Source organism: Emericellopsis cladophorae, assembly GCF_022114955.1.
Source record: "Emericellopsis cladophorae strain MUM 19.33 chromosome Unknown NODE_1_length_1489480_cov_119_871856, whole genome shotgun sequence".
Taxonomy (NCBI): Eukaryota; Fungi; Ascomycota; class Sordariomycetes; order Hypocreales; family Bionectriaceae; genus Emericellopsis; species Emericellopsis cladophorae.
The window spans coordinates 609,801-626,174 of record NW_026250926.1 but is presented as its reverse complement, the minus strand read 5'-3'; the positions used below and the strand labels follow the sequence as shown (position 1 = coordinate 626,174).

Genomic DNA, 16,374 nt, shown 5'->3' with positions numbered 1-16,374 from the left:
CCGGGGCCAACATTGCAGTTGACGTAGATAACATTGCAAGTAGGAGGGTCCATTGTGTCGACGGGTAGCTACCAGCCCCGCGACTGGATCGCCGCTGTAACTTGTGCAACTACAGAGGTTGGTGGTGGCGGATCGAGGTGCGGAGGCAATGGTACGCTTGATCAGAGGATCGTGGCAGTCTCTGCCGACAGTTTCTCGTAGCTTCTATTGAATCCTGTCGCTAATTCAGCCGGTTTAGAGGCGGCCCGGCACAAGGATTGACGATGATGCTCGTCTGGTGGATAGAGGAGCGGATGTAATGTGGCGCGGAGTCTGTTGTCGCAATGGGTTCGCTAGTGAGCACAGCGCCGACGTGCAGAATCGTGACAAGAGCAGGCCAAGTCCTTTGTGTTTCGAGAAAACTATATGTCGGGCATTGCGCTTCTACAAGATTGGTGGTTGCGCTGTTCGCTCGCCGGTCGGGCAGTGTCGACAAGTGGTGGTTGTCCGCCCTTGAAGCCTAGTGCGGTCGGCTGCTGTTGGTGGTGTAGTATCGTGAAAGCCAAGCAAGGCACGGCCGCAGCGGGTCACCTCAGAGACTGGGTAGAGTCGTATCAGTGTCGCAGATCGTGCAGAGTTGAGGCAGCGGTCCAGACGCAAGAGTTACGACAGTCGGGAATGGCGAAGAGGAGATTTGGGAAAGTCGAAGGCAAGGAGGTTCCGGAGAGAAGCTGGGACAAATTGGGGGGGGGGGGGGGATTGAGTTGGGCCCTCTCGCCCGTCTTGTCGTTGTGGCCAATCCAGTCCAGTCACGGTCGCAGCTGAGCCTGAGCGCCTGGAGAAGTCTGGCCCACCTTGCAGTGGAAGGAAAATGGAAGGAAAGACGACTGGAGTCCAGATGGAAGCCAGGCATCCCTGGTCAGGTCGGGCAGGTACTTGAGCTGAGGCGGCCGCAACCATGCAGATGCCTGTACCTCGGAAGAGGCCACTGCAAGGCCACTGCAGGCGGCACTCTGCAGGCGGCGCCCAGGCTGCTTCTTTATTAGGCTACTTGTAATCACTCTCCCACCAACCCGTGCAATCAATCAACCCTAGATGACTGGACCCCAGGGAAAGGCCCAGACGAGAGGCAATTCGAAAGAACTACATTGCCATGTCGAGGCCGCAACCCCGAGTAACTAGTACATGTTGTTGCCTGCGCGACAGGTATGATGCATGCGTGTATGTACCGGTACGCTGGACCCTGTGCGCCCTGCCCTCTGCGCTCAAACAGCTTCTAATTAAGACGAGGAAACGAATGGATGCCATCCGGTGCGCTCTGGCTTCGAGTGAATTCTTGCTCCCCAGCGGGCTGTAATACCTGACAAGACCACGCGTACTTGGACATGCTCAGTCTGGCCATTACTTCCGTATTGAATCACAGCCCAGTGCTGAATGACGAGGTGCTGATGCACGGCCCCAGCGAAATTTGTTCAGTAATTCCTTACTTAAACATGTGGGAGCGGCTCGAATATCGAACCCCATACTCCGTGCAAACCTCCAAACTAAACTCGAGTCAGGTTCTTCCAGTGCGCTGACAGGAAGCTCTCTCCCCTTCCGCTATCACCAGCATGCGCAGACGCGACTGGCAGGACCCCTGAAATTGGTCGCCCAATTACATGATACAACTCGTTCAACGATAAGCTATCGTACCGGTCCGATGGTTGCGACAACCTCGTCCTTGTCCTATGCGTAGAGATAAGTGGTAATGCAAGCACAGTATTAGTTGCCAAGCCCAAGAGCTGCCAAAAGCGGGGACATGGACATGGACATGGACTGGAGTTCCTCATGCGGCTATAGCCCGGGCTTACAGGCGACTGGAGCCTGAGCGCTCTCTCACCTACCAGACTAGACTAGCTCACAATGCAATGCGACAACAAATTGACAATTGATTGCGCGGAATTTCGTATTCATCGGCATTGCCATGATAATAGTCGCGGACATGGACCTGTGAGGGTCAAGCCTGCGTGCAAATTAGTAGTGGGGGTGAGGCCACCACTACCTAGAATTGGCTAGTCGAAGTCCGGACCGATTGCTGCCATCAAGCTTCAAGCATCAACAAGCTTCGTGGAAAGCTTCTCGTCGTCTTCGAGAATGGTTGATCGTGCGAACACGTGCCAATATGCGAGTGGACTCTGGAGTGGTGAAGAAGATGCTTCTTTTGTGGCCTGCAGGACACCACCCCTGTATTCACAGCACGCACATGATACGTACCTCCGTACCACAGATGGCCCGGTGGCCGAAACCGGACGCATTTTCGACGCAGCCCCATCCATCCGTTGAATCCGTTGCAGCCTTGCAGGACTGTCTCGTTGATAGATTGGTCTATTACTCGAAAAGTTAAAACCAACACCTTGGTCTTTTTGCGATACGTATTCCGCCGAGGGCCCGCTGACTAAAAGGACGGGGCTGGGGCCCCCCGAGACTGGGCCTCCGGACTCTCGGCACTGCACGGCCAGAGATCATCATGGTTCATGTTAATACTCCACGTAGTGGCAGTGCGCATGTGGTCACCCCGTCTTCTCACAACTCAGCACCGCAATACTTTAAGATACTTTTGTTAGTGGCCCGTACGAGATGCGCTATAAGTAGATCAACCAGTCGTGGGCGCGCGACTCAGTGTCTAATGCGATCAGAATCTAGGTCACATACCCTGTGAGGCTGTTTTCGATTCTTAAACAGTCAATTTGCCTTTCAATAGAGCGCGCATGGCTTACATATTCTACCCGCGCATAGTTTAACCACAGCTCAGCAATATCTCAAGTGAGTGTGACAGGCTATTTTGTTAATTACTGCCGACGTGAAATTTACAAACCGCCTAATTCCTCCCGAGACCCGCGAATCGGATTCAACATCAATTATGGACTGCGCAAGCGGCAAAGTCAGCAATTTTGGCTCTCTCATCCAGCTAATCTTGCGCATCGCGGCTCTGCTCTGGTCATTTCAAGCATGGCTAGGTGTCCCGGACTCGGTTGGCCTCTTCAGCCCGCCGGATCTAGCATTCTGTCAAATGGTTGAGCTCGTATATCTGACAGTTGTCCATGGTTCGAGATTGCTCATTTATCCGTCATTTGAAATCAATTGGATAAACGGCAAGAGGCCGGGACCCGTCGAGAGGAGGAGGTACTACCTGGTTTCTATCGGGTTCGCAGTCCTAGTATGGACACAGATGATTGTAGTAATACTCCACTCCAATGCTCCAGATTGAGAGAGTGCCATTAGAATACTGATTAATACATTATAGTTGCGATACTTCGAGTCAGCCGCATGTTACCCTGTCAGTTGAGTCAGCCACCAACCTCTCGTTAGGCGTGGCCAGGAAGGACCAAGCACACAATGTGTACCTAGAGCTGCTCGTACTCTCAACTCACGACCATTTCTGCATCAATATTCCTGTTCTCTTTAAGAGGCAAATCTTGGACCATCGCGGAGCATCATTTTGAACAAGTGTCTGCAGACACATTCCACACAGGTCCTTCAAGTTACGCGCTACCACAAGCAGAAACCCCGACCACAACCTTCTTTTAAAGGATTATCTGGGAGACTGGCAGGATCAGGATCACCTGAAGCAAACTTCTGGCAATTGGTACTAATAGAGCGACGAAATACCTTAAGACACAGCCGTCTGGTGAAGAGCACCTATGAAAACAAAACGCGTAAATACATGTGGTGGTGCAGCCAGTGCAAAATTATTGCCTACGAGCATTTGTAGCGGAAAGTATTAGTGCGGAGGAACTACAGCCCGTGAACAGCTTGCGTGCAAATCGAAGGCTTCAGCAAAGATTGTGACTATCTCAGGATTACAGCGGACTCTTCGACTGCTGAGACAGGAGTTCATGACCAATTTTCAAAGGGAGAGGAATAGCCGAGGTTGAGAGAACGAAGAAAACCGAGTTGCTGCAGTTATGGTAGGTACCTTGAGGTTCAATGGCGGCGGGAAAGACATTATCGATGGACCAAGAAAGCAGTGGACGGGGTCTTGCGACAATATAGTGTGCAAGGGTACTTAGCCGAATTCTTCAAGTTCAACCATAGGCCGTGACTCCCGCGAGAAGTTGGAATGGGAGGATCGATTGACGAAATGGCAACTAGATATAGCACGTGAACATGAAAACTCACAATGAAATAACTTATTGAGCAAGTGGTTCAGTCAAAAGTTAAAACATCCTGAGGTTTAGTTTTCAATAGTGTAATTGAATTGCGAGCAGGCTGTGGAATCCAGTCACCAGTCGACCGAATATTGACAACAACATACGTAAATCCTTAAAGTCTAGACGATCTTCCATAGGTATCCTGTAAGCCTAGGTAGCTCCTTAGACCCGACGCCGACCAGTGGACATGAAGATGATCGACTCTCTCCCTTTGGTTGTCTTTTCGTCGTCTTCTGGTTTTCGTTGTCTCCTTCTCTTCGCTGTTCTCCCCTTTTCGCTGTCTTCCTCTTTTCATTGTCTTCGCCTTTCCCTCTAGATTCCATCTCGAAGTCTTCGGTGGGACTCGTTCTTTGCCGGAGCTGGACCGCCGCTGCCATCTATCGATGCGAGATTTGGGCAGGCCGGGGTTCAATTGACCGGATCGGAGATGGTTGACAGGCGGCATCAGGACATTAGGACCGAGCATATCAACGTATATGGAAAGGGGAGCACTGAACTAGATTCAGACCGGGACTGGACAGATCTGTTCAAGATGCATCAGAGAATGCCATCGCCTGCGCAATGACATACGTAGCTAGTCTCAAATGAAGACAGCTTCAGCTGCCACTAGGACAACAATCAAACTTCGAAGAAGTGAAAAAGGTCCCAAAATTGGTGTTCGCGTTCATGCTCACCCAGAGGAACGGGCATGATGCTTGGCCCGGGATGTCAAGCCCGAGATGTCAAGAGGACCAGACCATCCTATGCTAGGAGGATCATCCCAAGGATCACCAGACTGGTGAGGTCAGGGCAAGCCAACGGGGAGTCCACCCCATGACACGTTGCCGCATCAGAAGGTCAGAGACCTTATACTCGCGGTAGTGCCATGTGAGGAAGGGGTCAACTTGAGAGCATAGCTAGGGCATCAGAAACAAAGTGTATACCAGGACGAGTCCAATGGCGAGGGGAGGCGGAGAGTAAGTCATAGTAATATGGGGGTCTGCGGGCTTTTGTTTCGACATGAAGAGGAAAGGAAGAGAAAGAAATCCGAAAAGTGAGAAAGAAGTCACGGATAAGTAGGTCATGCCCATGACTGAGTGTGGTCCATCAGACGGAAGGTACGCCCATGGTGCAACGGCACTTGCTGATGCCAGTGAACCCGGTCGCATTAGGGAATTTGCGTGCGCCGGGAGAAGGAAGGCTTCAGCACTCAACTACAGATCCAGCAGGACCTGTAGCTTTTCTCCCAGACCGCACAAGCGATCTGAGCATGCAACTGTCAGATTGCCGGCCTCGATTTGGAAACATATAGCAATTGCTGGGTACTTACCTGATAGATGGGAAGAGTAGATACCGTCTGTGCCACTATCTATTCATAACTTTTGCTCGCCAAGGCGAGATTGCATTCCTTGCGATGACCTTGCTCAAATTTGCTTCCCATAGCTCATGTTGACGCTGGACCTGTCCAACAAACCAAGAATCAAGATGGCTCCTGTCCGAAGATGGAATCTGTAATGCCCAATGCCATGTAGGCCATATCCGACTGCCTGACAGTCCCTGAATCTTGCCTTCGCTCAATAGCCTCGGGGAAGGTAAGGCAAAAGAAGCTTGAAATGGCGCCTGCCTCCTACCTCAAGGAACTAGACCCATCAAGTACCTGCCGTGAGCAATGTCCCGATACCCGTACGCGAAAGAAGGATGGAAGATTCTCGGAGATGTGATATACGTAACTTATTTCAATCAAGATGTAAATTGCCGTAATTAGCAACAGTCATCCGAGACCTCATGATGCACCATATCTCACCTTGCTACTAATAAATTGCCCTACTCTCTCGACAACATTGCTGCTTCGTGCTAGTGCATTTGCCCGATCAATATCGCTGTCATGGATAGTGAAAATGTCAGGCATAAGTAGTTATTGGCCTGTAGGCCCGGCACTAGAAGGTGTGAAGACTGCACAGGGCTCTGGATGAACTTTTGGATGGGATACCGTAGTAAGTGATCTATGGCACTAAACACCAGGTAGCTAGATTTTGTTTACCAGCACTAGCCACTCCGTCGAGAGAGCACGGTATAATCTAGCCTTTAGGCACGTGCATAGACTCGCGGAAGCCGGACTCGACGTCTGGAGGCGTCTGTCGCTCGGTAGACAGCACTAAGTAACTAGTGAGTAGCTGCTTGCTGTAAAGAGAAAAGACCTCATCAACCAGTTGTCGATGTGTGGTATCTCATTCGGCAACTTCGATGTCGCCCGTTCTCACAGAACCCTGAGGCTGGACCGCCCACCACCCCACAGCGAGGGGGTCCCCGGGCAATGTCACAGACAATTTGCAGCGATAGTTAGACACCAGACGCGCTCCATGTATCCTATCGAGTCATCGCTGCAATAAGCTACTATGTTCGGTACTGCCATGCGGTACTGCTACATGTGTCATGCGCGCGAGCATCTATGTAAATATGTCTATACCGGGCGATCCTTGTACAGATGCCATGCTGCCTTCCAGCTTGTTAATTGTCCCCATGCAAGTCTTCCGCCATCGTCTACGCCGTCATCATCTCATCATCAATGCATCTGCGCCTTTACACATGGCGAGTGGTCTTGTCCTCTTCCACATGGATCTCCGCAACCTCCTCCGACCCGCGCAGGCCTGCTGTCGTTGCCGGCACCGAGATCACGCCGTCCCGTGCGTCAAGCTCAGCATCCGAGTCAGGATCAAGGTCAGATGTGTTGGACCTCATCTCAGTATCCTCCGATAGTTGACGTCTTTCATCGCCCGAGATCTGAGCAATGTCGCTACCTCCATCGATGCTGTTTCTGTCGTCAAAACTCCATCCCTGTTGCATAGCATGAGCCGGCTGTGCGTACGAATCGTCCATCTCGATGCCCTCGTCTTCGACACTCTGTTGAATGGACGTGTACGAAGGAGGCTCATCGTCGTCTGATCCGTTGACTCCACTGAGCTGCCTGACGGTGGTGGTAGTCGAGGTCCGGTTCCTAATCGCGGGCCGCGACTGCCCATAACCTCCATTGGCTTGGGAATCATTCTCCATCTCGGTGGACGAATCTTCCTCTGCCTCGTCACCATTGTCGAACTTATCAAAGATGTCTGCAAACCTGGGCCCACCCAATGGCCGACTCGAGCGCCTTCTGTAAAACAATAGGTAGGCTGCGTTGGTGACCACCGTCTGCGGATCTGACACTTGACTGACTGACGAGTCATTGTAGTTGTACCATTTGCCATCCATGAAGTTCTTGGCGTACGCAGTGTAGTGGCCACCGCCGAGGCCGCCGTAGTGGTCATCTACCGCGATCAAGTCGTAGATCTCGTTCTGGCCATCCTCCTTCTGGATCACGCGCGAGGTCAGGTCCAGCCCTTCGATGGGGAAGTCGACGCGGACATCCAATTTGTCACGGCGGTACCCAGCACTGCTGAAGCGCTTCAGATGCGCCACCAGGATGTCGGGAGACTTCCACAGGTCGAACTTTTTGCTTGCCCGGCGGTGCTCTTTGCATCGTGGGCAGTACCACATGTCTTGCTCCGAAAGGATCTCGGCGCGCTCGAACTCGTCGAGACATTCTTCCAGGGTGATACCTCTAGAGCGGCGACTCTCGCGACGAGTCTTGCTGATCTTAAGAGCCGTATCGTGGAGAGTCTCAATGTTGGAGAATGTTGCCATGCTCTTTCCAAAAATGTGTTCCCACGCATCGTCATTCCACTCAACGACAAGTCCTTCACCAAGACGAAGCAGCGGACCACCGTCAGCTTGGGCACGGGGTGTTGGCTGGGGCCGCACGGCGGCAGATGCGGCCTTTTGCGCTTCTTTGCGCAACTTCTTCTCTCGCCTCAGCGCCTTCTTTCCGTACGTCTTTTGCTCCTTATTGAATTTCTTCTTGCCTCCCTTCATCTTCCGAGGGGGTGATCTGCGTTCAAACTAGGATTTGTTAGCAAATGCTCTGCCAAGGGCAATACAGTGCTACTTACGCGAGCGGGGCCGTCTTCTTCACTGGACTCCTCAGCCATGCGAGTCTGCGACGACGGGGGCGAAACTTCCGTCTTAACGTCCGCCTCGGCGCCGCTATCATCGTTGCCCGAGGCGGTGCTGTCCCAGCTGCCAGGGCTGCTGTGATCACTCTCGCCTGACGGCTGGGGCATGCGGTCTGCGACCTTGGGGAGCTGCTGCCGGTAGCTTTGCAGTTGGGACCAGCCAGAGGGAACAGAGTCGGTACCATCAGTAAAGTAGCAGAGCTCGAAGAGGTTTTGCAGGGACGGATCCAGGAATGCACCCGATTTAGCGTAAGCAGGTCGGCGTTTGTTGAATTGCTTCAGGAGCTGTGGCTCGTGAGGCAACGGCCGAGCTTGCACGCTATCTGCAGAATCTTTCATGGTGATGTCGACCGTATCTTCTTCATCCTTGACAGACTGCGCGGTCACCTTGGCTTCGTTAGAAGACTCTGCATCTGACGCAGACACAACGACACCATCAATCTCGGCGGTCTCATCCATGCCCTCCCTCAACGCGGGAAAGCTGGAGAAAGTGGCTAGTTTCTCCAAGACCTTCCTCTGTATCGCTTCGTAGTTGAAGGCTTCATCTTTGCTCAGGACAATGAAGTGTGGCGGGACCATATCAGCCATGCGAGACGCGTTCTGCGCCCGGTGGAAAACAGGAACCAACAGCTGTTCATAGGCGGGATCGTCCCATTCGGCAGGCTCGGCTGAGAGATCCAGCATTGAGCGGCTCTTTTTTTTGCTTTTCAATGGCCAGTTGGAGGGCGCAGTTTCCAACTCGTGGACCACGGGGATATCACTATTGCCAATCTCCTCGGAGACGTCCTCATTGTCGCTGTAGATCTTGAAAAACTTCCCTTTGAACTCTTCCGCCCCCATAAGGCGCTCGACAGGCACGCCGGTGCGCGTGGACATGTATTGCTTGAGGCTGTCCATGGCGCTGTGTTTGGGTAGCTCCACCTCGATCTTGACGGGAACGTCGTTCAAAGGGTAGAAGATAACCGGGCTAGACCAGACCTCCTTGATCGGTAGCGGTAAGGTAAGATTATTGAATGGATCAAAGGTGATGCTTATCTTGCCGCACTCAGGGCATTTCAGCGTAGACTTGTACATGCCTGTGAAGAGATCGGCAATGACTGAATCGTCGCGCCTCCTCGTAATGTCCCATACGTCGTCGGCCATTTTGCGGATAGCCTCAGGATCATTAATCATATCATCAGTCGAGTCAGGCTTCTCGATGTATGGCTTCTTCTTGATACGGCTCAAGTCCTCTTGCAGGCCGTCGAGGAGAAATCCTAGGAACTCTTGCGTGTCCTGTTGGCCCCAGCCTTGGAATGTGCTGCGGCAGCGACCGACTGTCGACTTGAAGTCGCGGGGGCTCACTGACCCACGATTTTGCTCATAGATTTCCTTCAGCAGACCGTAGTAGGCCAACGCCACACGTCCGTTATATCCTAGTGGGTTTGACTTGTTGATCTCGTCCACATTAGAGTCCGTCAGGAAGTACTTGGATAGCTCCTCCACGCTTCGAACACACTGCAAAGCTGAGTTCATGTAACAGGTATTGCCCAGGTTATGGAGACCGACGGCACCAAGGCTGCGTCCGATCTTACGGCCGTGCTGCGCACGACCGCGTGTCATGACACCGGGACCTGGACTGCTACGCCTGCTGCTGTTCGCTGATGACAGATCAGGGTTCAGAGTCTTGAGGTTCTTAGTCGGTTTGGAAGCGTCCTTCTCTGTGTATGTGCTGACCCACGACTTGCCGTTAATCGACTCATCGATGATGAGAGTCTGATCAGTGACAAGGTCATAGATTTGGAGGGCAGACCTTCCATTGAACTTGGGGTTGATCGTCGTGTCGTTAATGCGCAATTCCATCCTCAAGTCACGGACCTCGGAAAAGGCGGGAACTCCGACTAACAATTGTGACCAGATGCCCTGGGGAGTAGAAGTGCCGTTGCTCTTTGGTGAATCGGGCGGCGTCAGAGCGGAGCCTTCCGACGGGTTGGGCAGCTCTGGGCCTGGGGCCTGTTCAGCTGCAAGCGCATGAAGGCGGATTTTTCGATCCAAGGGAACATGGGCCAAGGTCTTTGCTTCTTTGAGGAACGCATGCAGCTGAGCCTTGCGACTCCGAACGAGGGTGACCGGGGGAGGCTTGTTGGCTTTGAGAGACTGCTCGATAGGCAGAGGGCTTAACTCAGACCACAGCCTGTGAATGCGGAAGATGGGCGGATGTAGCTCAAAGCAAATATCGACGGGCGACTCGGAATCAGGCGCTCGATTTATGGCCTCTCGAACAATGGGCTTTTGATTGTCCTTGATCCCGTACCAGTCAACGACCATGTTCCATGCATCCTCTGGGAATAGCTCAAAGGACTCCTCGCCCGTTCCGGGCTTCAGGCGCGTGAACTCCTTGCCGCTGGAGTCGATTATGACATCCTCAATAATGCTCGCATTATCGACGGGCCCCAGAAGTGTGCAGTCGGTGTCAGCAGCCTGCTTGCGTAGAGCAAGGGCTTGGTCTACCCATGTGCGAGACACAAGATAGGCCTTGTCACCTTCCTTGGGCGGCGCTTCCTTGGCGGCCTGGAGCAGGGTCTCGATGATCTTGACTTGCTCCTGGATTGGCGGCGGGGTAGTAGGTGCCCGCTGGACTTCGCTCTTCGACCCATCACCTTCCTGGGGATCTAGGCTCATGGCTCGGGGAAAGCCTCCTGACACCTGGATCTCGGCGCTTACTTGGTCGCCGTTCTCTTGGTCTGGTTCCATGCTAGAGGCTCGACGCTTCAACGGCGAGGATGATCGTTGCGGGCAGCCGGCGTCTCCATTCATGATGGATCGTTTCGATGGATGGGTAGGCGCGAGCTGTTGCCAGGCCTCGTCGCCTCCTCTGTCGCTCGAGATGGAGGCGCAAGGGCTCGAGGGCGCGGAAGAGCCGTAGTCGGAGGGAACCAGTGCGTTAGTGTGTAGTCGTGGAGGCAAGCTCGATGCGGGAGCTGGACTTTCCCTTTCGTCTCGTCGGCGGAAGGGCGTTTCGTCGGGCCCGGGGGCGGAGAAGGAGAAGGCGGGATCGTCGCCTGCCTCACTGGAAGACAAAGGCCTGTCCGGCGAAGGGCTTGCTGTGTGTTCTTGGGCAAGCGGGTGGGTGGAAACTCGTCTTTTCTTTGAGGAAGACGTCTTGGCTGTGAGCTGCTTCGACGAAGCAGCTCTGGATTATTGCCTGTGCAAGTGGAGGTTTCGTTGAGGGTCGTGGGCGAGTGTATCAAAGGCGGTAACGGTCGTCGGATCGGAGGGGCGCGGATGTGTTGCTGAACAATGTTCGCTACCACGATGAAATCATCGACGACTAGTGGTTCGAGAATGAAAACTCCGGCTGTGGTGAGAAGCACCCTAGAACGGCGTAGGCTACCTATCGAGGATTTGCACGACAGACGATCGGCATCAGGAGAGCTCGAGCTGAAAACCCTTGCCTTATGTCTGGATGGCGTTGTTGACTTGGACGCTCCCTCGGCACTGCGGTGAAGGATTTTTGGAGGGGCAGTGGGTGCTCCTCACATCACTAACATCGTCTGGAGGCACCTCATCAGCGGCTGAGAACCGTCAGGGCTGATTAGCTGAAGGGGTCTTTTGAGTTCAAATTGCCCTCGCCGACAGCGACTAAATATCATGAGCGAATCTGGGAGACGAATATGCGCAGTCGAAGGCTGATGTTGCAGGCCAGAAGGAGTCGTGCCTTATATTCAGTGCTTGTTCATTACCTAAGGTCCCTACGTGTACTGCCTAATTAATCAATGTGCTTGCCTGTTGGTGATTGATACCATATCCAATCGGGAGTTAGTGGGGGATGGGGAAGGCGCCATGGTTGACTTCTGGCCCTGTTTGTTCACGTGTTGATTTCCACAAGCCGCCCACCGCACGGCATTCATTCATCAGCGCTTGCATTGTTGATGCATTGCTTTCCCACAATTGGCGAGCGTCCTGATTCAGGATACGTACATATATCATTAGAGCATTCTCTTCATGGTATGTCGGTCAAGATTTCATAAGAATCACTTTGGCTCGCCCACAAAGATCCTGGACAGCTCGTAGCGCATGTCATGCTCGGGCTCGCCCAACCTCGTGCATCGTCGAACTATAGCTGCATGGCCATCTCACATATGGAATCAAAAGGTGCTAATGCACCTGTTTTCCGAAGCAATCATCGTCTATACATGTAAAACTGCCCCATCTAACGCCAGCATCCAAGAGCTGCGAAGCGTCTTGTAGCAGCTCCACCAACACCTTCTCTAGTCCAATCCGCCCATCTGTAACCAACTAGCAAATAACAACGATTCTTCTTTCTATAGTCTACAGTTTGGCATCCGTGTCCTCAAACTCACTGAGGTCCTTGACAGGCTGGGCTCCTGCGCTCGCCATGAGACCAGACTTGAACGCCCGGATGTCTTCGATGACGGTAGCCTTGTTCACGGCATCTGATCCACTGGCGATATCGCCTGCCTTTGCATCGTCTTCTGACGTGACTGGCTTCAAGCCGGCCTTCTCGGCGTTGGCGATGATGGTTGCGACCTTGCTGTCTTCGAGCTGGACAGTCTCCTTGAGATACTTCTCCAGGAAGTCAAGGCTCTGCCTCTGTTTGGGCGGGACATCCTCGAGGTTCGCTTTCTGGAGGAGTTCGATAATCTCCTTGTCCAATGCCGAGGTGTTGCGGGCATGGAGGTGCACGGAAATCCTTGCGCGAGTTTGTGAAGAGGGGCTGAAGTACGTGTTGTAGAACTCGATCAAGTCGGCTTTGCTGATCGGCTTCACAAACGCAGCATCCAACTGGGCTATATCTAGTTAGTTTTTCTGTTCATCAAAGCCATTTGCGCTCGAGACTCACCCTGCTCAAAGTCGTAGTATTCGCCCGAAATGTGTGTCCAGTGCCTCGTAGACTCCTGGTCGAGATTCTTGGGCTTCTCAAGTCGCTTGAGAATCAAGCTGCGCTTGTGGCCCTCAAAGTCGCCATCGCTCATCTTCTCCAAAATGTCACCCACCTGGGCAAGGAATGATTCGATTCGAGAGTCGAGGTACTCGGGGGTACGCTCGCTCTGAATCAAGACGCGTAGCCCGCAAGTGGTGGCAAAGGTCCTGGCGTTGGTGAACACAATGTACCCGAGCTGCTCCTTGGTCCTAAGCTGATCAAAGGCAGGCTCGGAAGCAATCTGGTCGAACAGGAGCGTCTTTGCTCGCAGGGTGCGGTCTGCTTTGTCGCCGACGTACAGCCACGTCTCCACACAGTGATTCACGTTCTCAGGATCCTTGAGCGTCTTGTTGAAAACGAAATTAGAACCACGAGGAAGAAGCAGTGATCTCACAATGGGCAGCTGCGACTTGGGCAGCTGTCGGGGCTTGAAGGTGGACTGAATCACATTGGTGATTTTCAGCGCATCTTCCTTGTGCAGGTTGCCGTGTGCGTACGTCTCGATGAACATTTGTGAGAGGACTTGCTTCTGGAAGAGTCGTACGCCTTCGCAGGTGACGTTGGGAAGCTCGTCGGCTAGTTCCTCCACCAGATGGTTGCGCTCCGAGCTGAGGTTGCTCAAGTAGTCGCCAACCTGTTGGTAGGCCGAGTTGAGTTGCCAGTTGCTGAATGCGCGAGTGACACGCTCCTTGATAAGATCGAATCGATCCTGCTTGACATCCAAGTCGCGCATGGTTGTGGTGACGTGCTGCAGCAGCACGGGGAGCTTGTCATTGTAACCGGAGATGTCCAGCACAAGATGCCTGGATCCCAAGCTGACTGAGTACTGCAGACCTGCAAGCTCGGCGTCGTATGCGTACTCCTCAAGGGCATCCCGCACCAGTTCGGTAAATAGCCTCGCCTTGACAATGTTCTCAGCCGATGCATAGATGAGCGGACTCTTGAGGCTGACAAGGACGTTTGCCTTGGGCACCCAGAATGTATCGTCCTTCTTCCACCATGTGCGGGCTATGGAGTCGTTGCGGAGCAAACGAGGGCTGACAGCAGCCTGGGTCACCTCTTTCTTCTCCACTTCGAGTTCACTGGGGATAAAGGCATTCTTGTGCGGCAGGTGAAGCTCCGGGATGCGCTGTTCCCTGGGCATGTCGAAAGCTTGCCTGAAACTGTCCATGGTCTCTTGGGGGATCTTCTCGTGGCGGTACTCTGTACCGTACCACTTTTCCCTCTGATCCCAGTTTCCAGGGAAGGTTTGCGAAACTACACTGAGTCTCATGTTCTCCGGGGTGATCTTGGCCAGACCAGCTTCAATGGACTTTGAGTCAAAGACACGCAGACGACCGTGGCCACTCAGGAGCCACTCGCGGGGAATCGGCTTCTGCATGATGGAGCTGGTCCGACTCGTGAACTTGCTGGCGGGCGTCTTTTGCTTGAACTTGAAGTCGACATCTGCCATACCCTTTTGCTCCTCATGGATCCACGGTTCTGGTGGTGACTCTCGCAGCATGGAGACGTATTGGAACAGCACCTTGATGATTTCCGTATACTTCTTGAGACCCTCCTCAGTCAGCCTGATGGAGACATCAAAGAGACCAGGAGTGCCAGGACAGATGGGGTAGGCACCGGCGGAGAGACCCTCTGCCCATCCCTTGCTCTTGATGTACGCCATGACGCTGCCAGGACCCTCATGGCCAATCAGATGGCTTATGTACCGACTGGGTTGAGACTCGTAGAGGTGCTCTTCATCAATGAAGGGAAAGGTGAGGCTCAGCTCGCGCGAGTTCATCACAGGCTTTGCAAAGGTCTGCGTTGCGAGATCCGACTCCCGGAAAGGCACCTCAGTCTCCCACCTGTGCTGCGGCAGTTTCTTGTTGACAACATCGGAGAAGTACTCCTCTGTCCATTTCTGCAGGACATCCAGTGGCTCGCGACCCAAGATGACCAGCTTCATCTGGTTGGCAGAGTAGTGCTTGCTGTGGAATTCGATGAACTTGTCGCGGACATTGATACCCTGTGCTTCGGGCAGTGTCTTGAGAATTTCAAAGTTGCCCGTAGAGAAGTGACAGTAGGGATGATTGGGGTTCGAGAGAGACTTTTCAAGCTGATGTAGCCTCCATGTGTCGCTCTGAAGGTTCTTCTTGTTTTCAGAGTCAACAGCCCGGAGTTCTCTGTCTAGCGTTCCTTCCAGGAAGAGGGGCTCGATGAAGAACTGCGAGAAGCGATCAAGAGCTCCTTTGAGAGGTGAAGGATTCTCTTCTGTTGGATCTTGGTCGTCTGAGGGCTTTGCCGCTACCTCAAAGTAGTAGTTGGTAGATGTGGAGGCGGTGTAAGCGTTGGAGTGACCAGAGTTGGCGGCAAGATATGAGCCGTACTCATTTTCCACGGGAAATTTCTTGGTGCCCATGAAGAGAAGCTGTATTTTTTTCTATGTCAGTCTGCGCAAAAAGGGCCGAGTGCCGCTGGGGGGTACTCACGTGCTCGACAGCGTGAGCCATGCCAGGCATGGCCTCCTCGTCGCTGAAATTGCCAACATGGACATCCAGGGCAGCACTGGCTTTATCCGTCTCAGGGTCATGAACGAGCAGAGCCTCAAGCTCATTGTCTAGGCGAACTACACGATAATCGCGATTATCTAACGACGGCTTCTCCAAGGTGTCGGTCAGCAGCGTCGCCGGGGGGTGGTGACAAGGCGCATTGGCCGAGGCTAGGAATTCTGACGGGGGCATGGTGAAGGTGCTGTGTGTTGTTGCGGAGATGTGTCGCAAATGAGATGATGTCGAGGAGGAGAGTCTTGTCGATACCAGAGGCGAGTGAGGTATGAAGCGTTTGGCACACAATGACGACCTTGGTATTTGACGGCTGCTGATGGGGTTCACTAGCACGTTTGCTGGGGTAGCTGCGAGCTGGTGGCTCGGGATCCACCCAAGGCGACGAAGTTTGCTAGTGACACAGCACCACCGTTTGATGATAGCCAGACTGGCGGGTTTGGGGTTGGAAGGGTGGTGGACCCTTGCTGAGCGTTGTTGTCGTTGATGTCTGTCGCCTCTGATGCGGTGAACGAGCAGCACGAGATCAGGAAATAGGCTCAATAGGGGGAGGCGGATTTCTAATTTTCGCAGCTGGCCAGTACATGCGCCCACGCTCGCCCAATCGTCTTGACGCTGGCGCAGATAGGCAATCAACCGGCTGGGGTTGTACTCGGTACCAGGTGTCTGTTATACGCCAAACACCTTGATGGCCGTGTGCTACGGGCGGTGAC

The 16,374-nt window shown here is 53.3% G+C and overlaps 2 protein-coding genes across 2 annotated transcripts; both read right to left on the bottom strand.

Moving 5' to 3' along the window:
• Positions 1–6,728: 6,728 nt before the first annotated feature.
• J7T54_006078 (ubiquitin carboxyl-terminal hydrolase 4/11) lies at positions 6,729–10,990 on the bottom strand (the record flags this gene model as incomplete). Its single annotated transcript, XM_051503542.1, has 2 exons — positions 6,729–8,081; positions 8,132–10,990. 2 exons carry the CDS (start codon positions 10,988–10,990, stop codon positions 6,729–6,731), a joined length of 4,212 nt encoding a protein of 1,403 aa, XP_051366595.1.
• A 1,515-nt stretch (positions 10,991–12,505) lies between these two features.
• J7T54_006077 (putative zinc protease-like protein) lies at positions 12,506–15,841 on the bottom strand (the record flags this gene model as incomplete). The annotated part of the gene is made up of 3 exons (XM_051503531.1): positions 12,506–12,984; positions 13,038–15,528; positions 15,590–15,841. The coding sequence occupies 3 exons, from the start codon at positions 15,839–15,841 to the stop codon at positions 12,506–12,508; spliced, it is 3,222 nt and encodes a 1,073-aa protein (XP_051366594.1).
• Between the last annotated feature and the right edge of the window lie 533 nt (positions 15,842–16,374).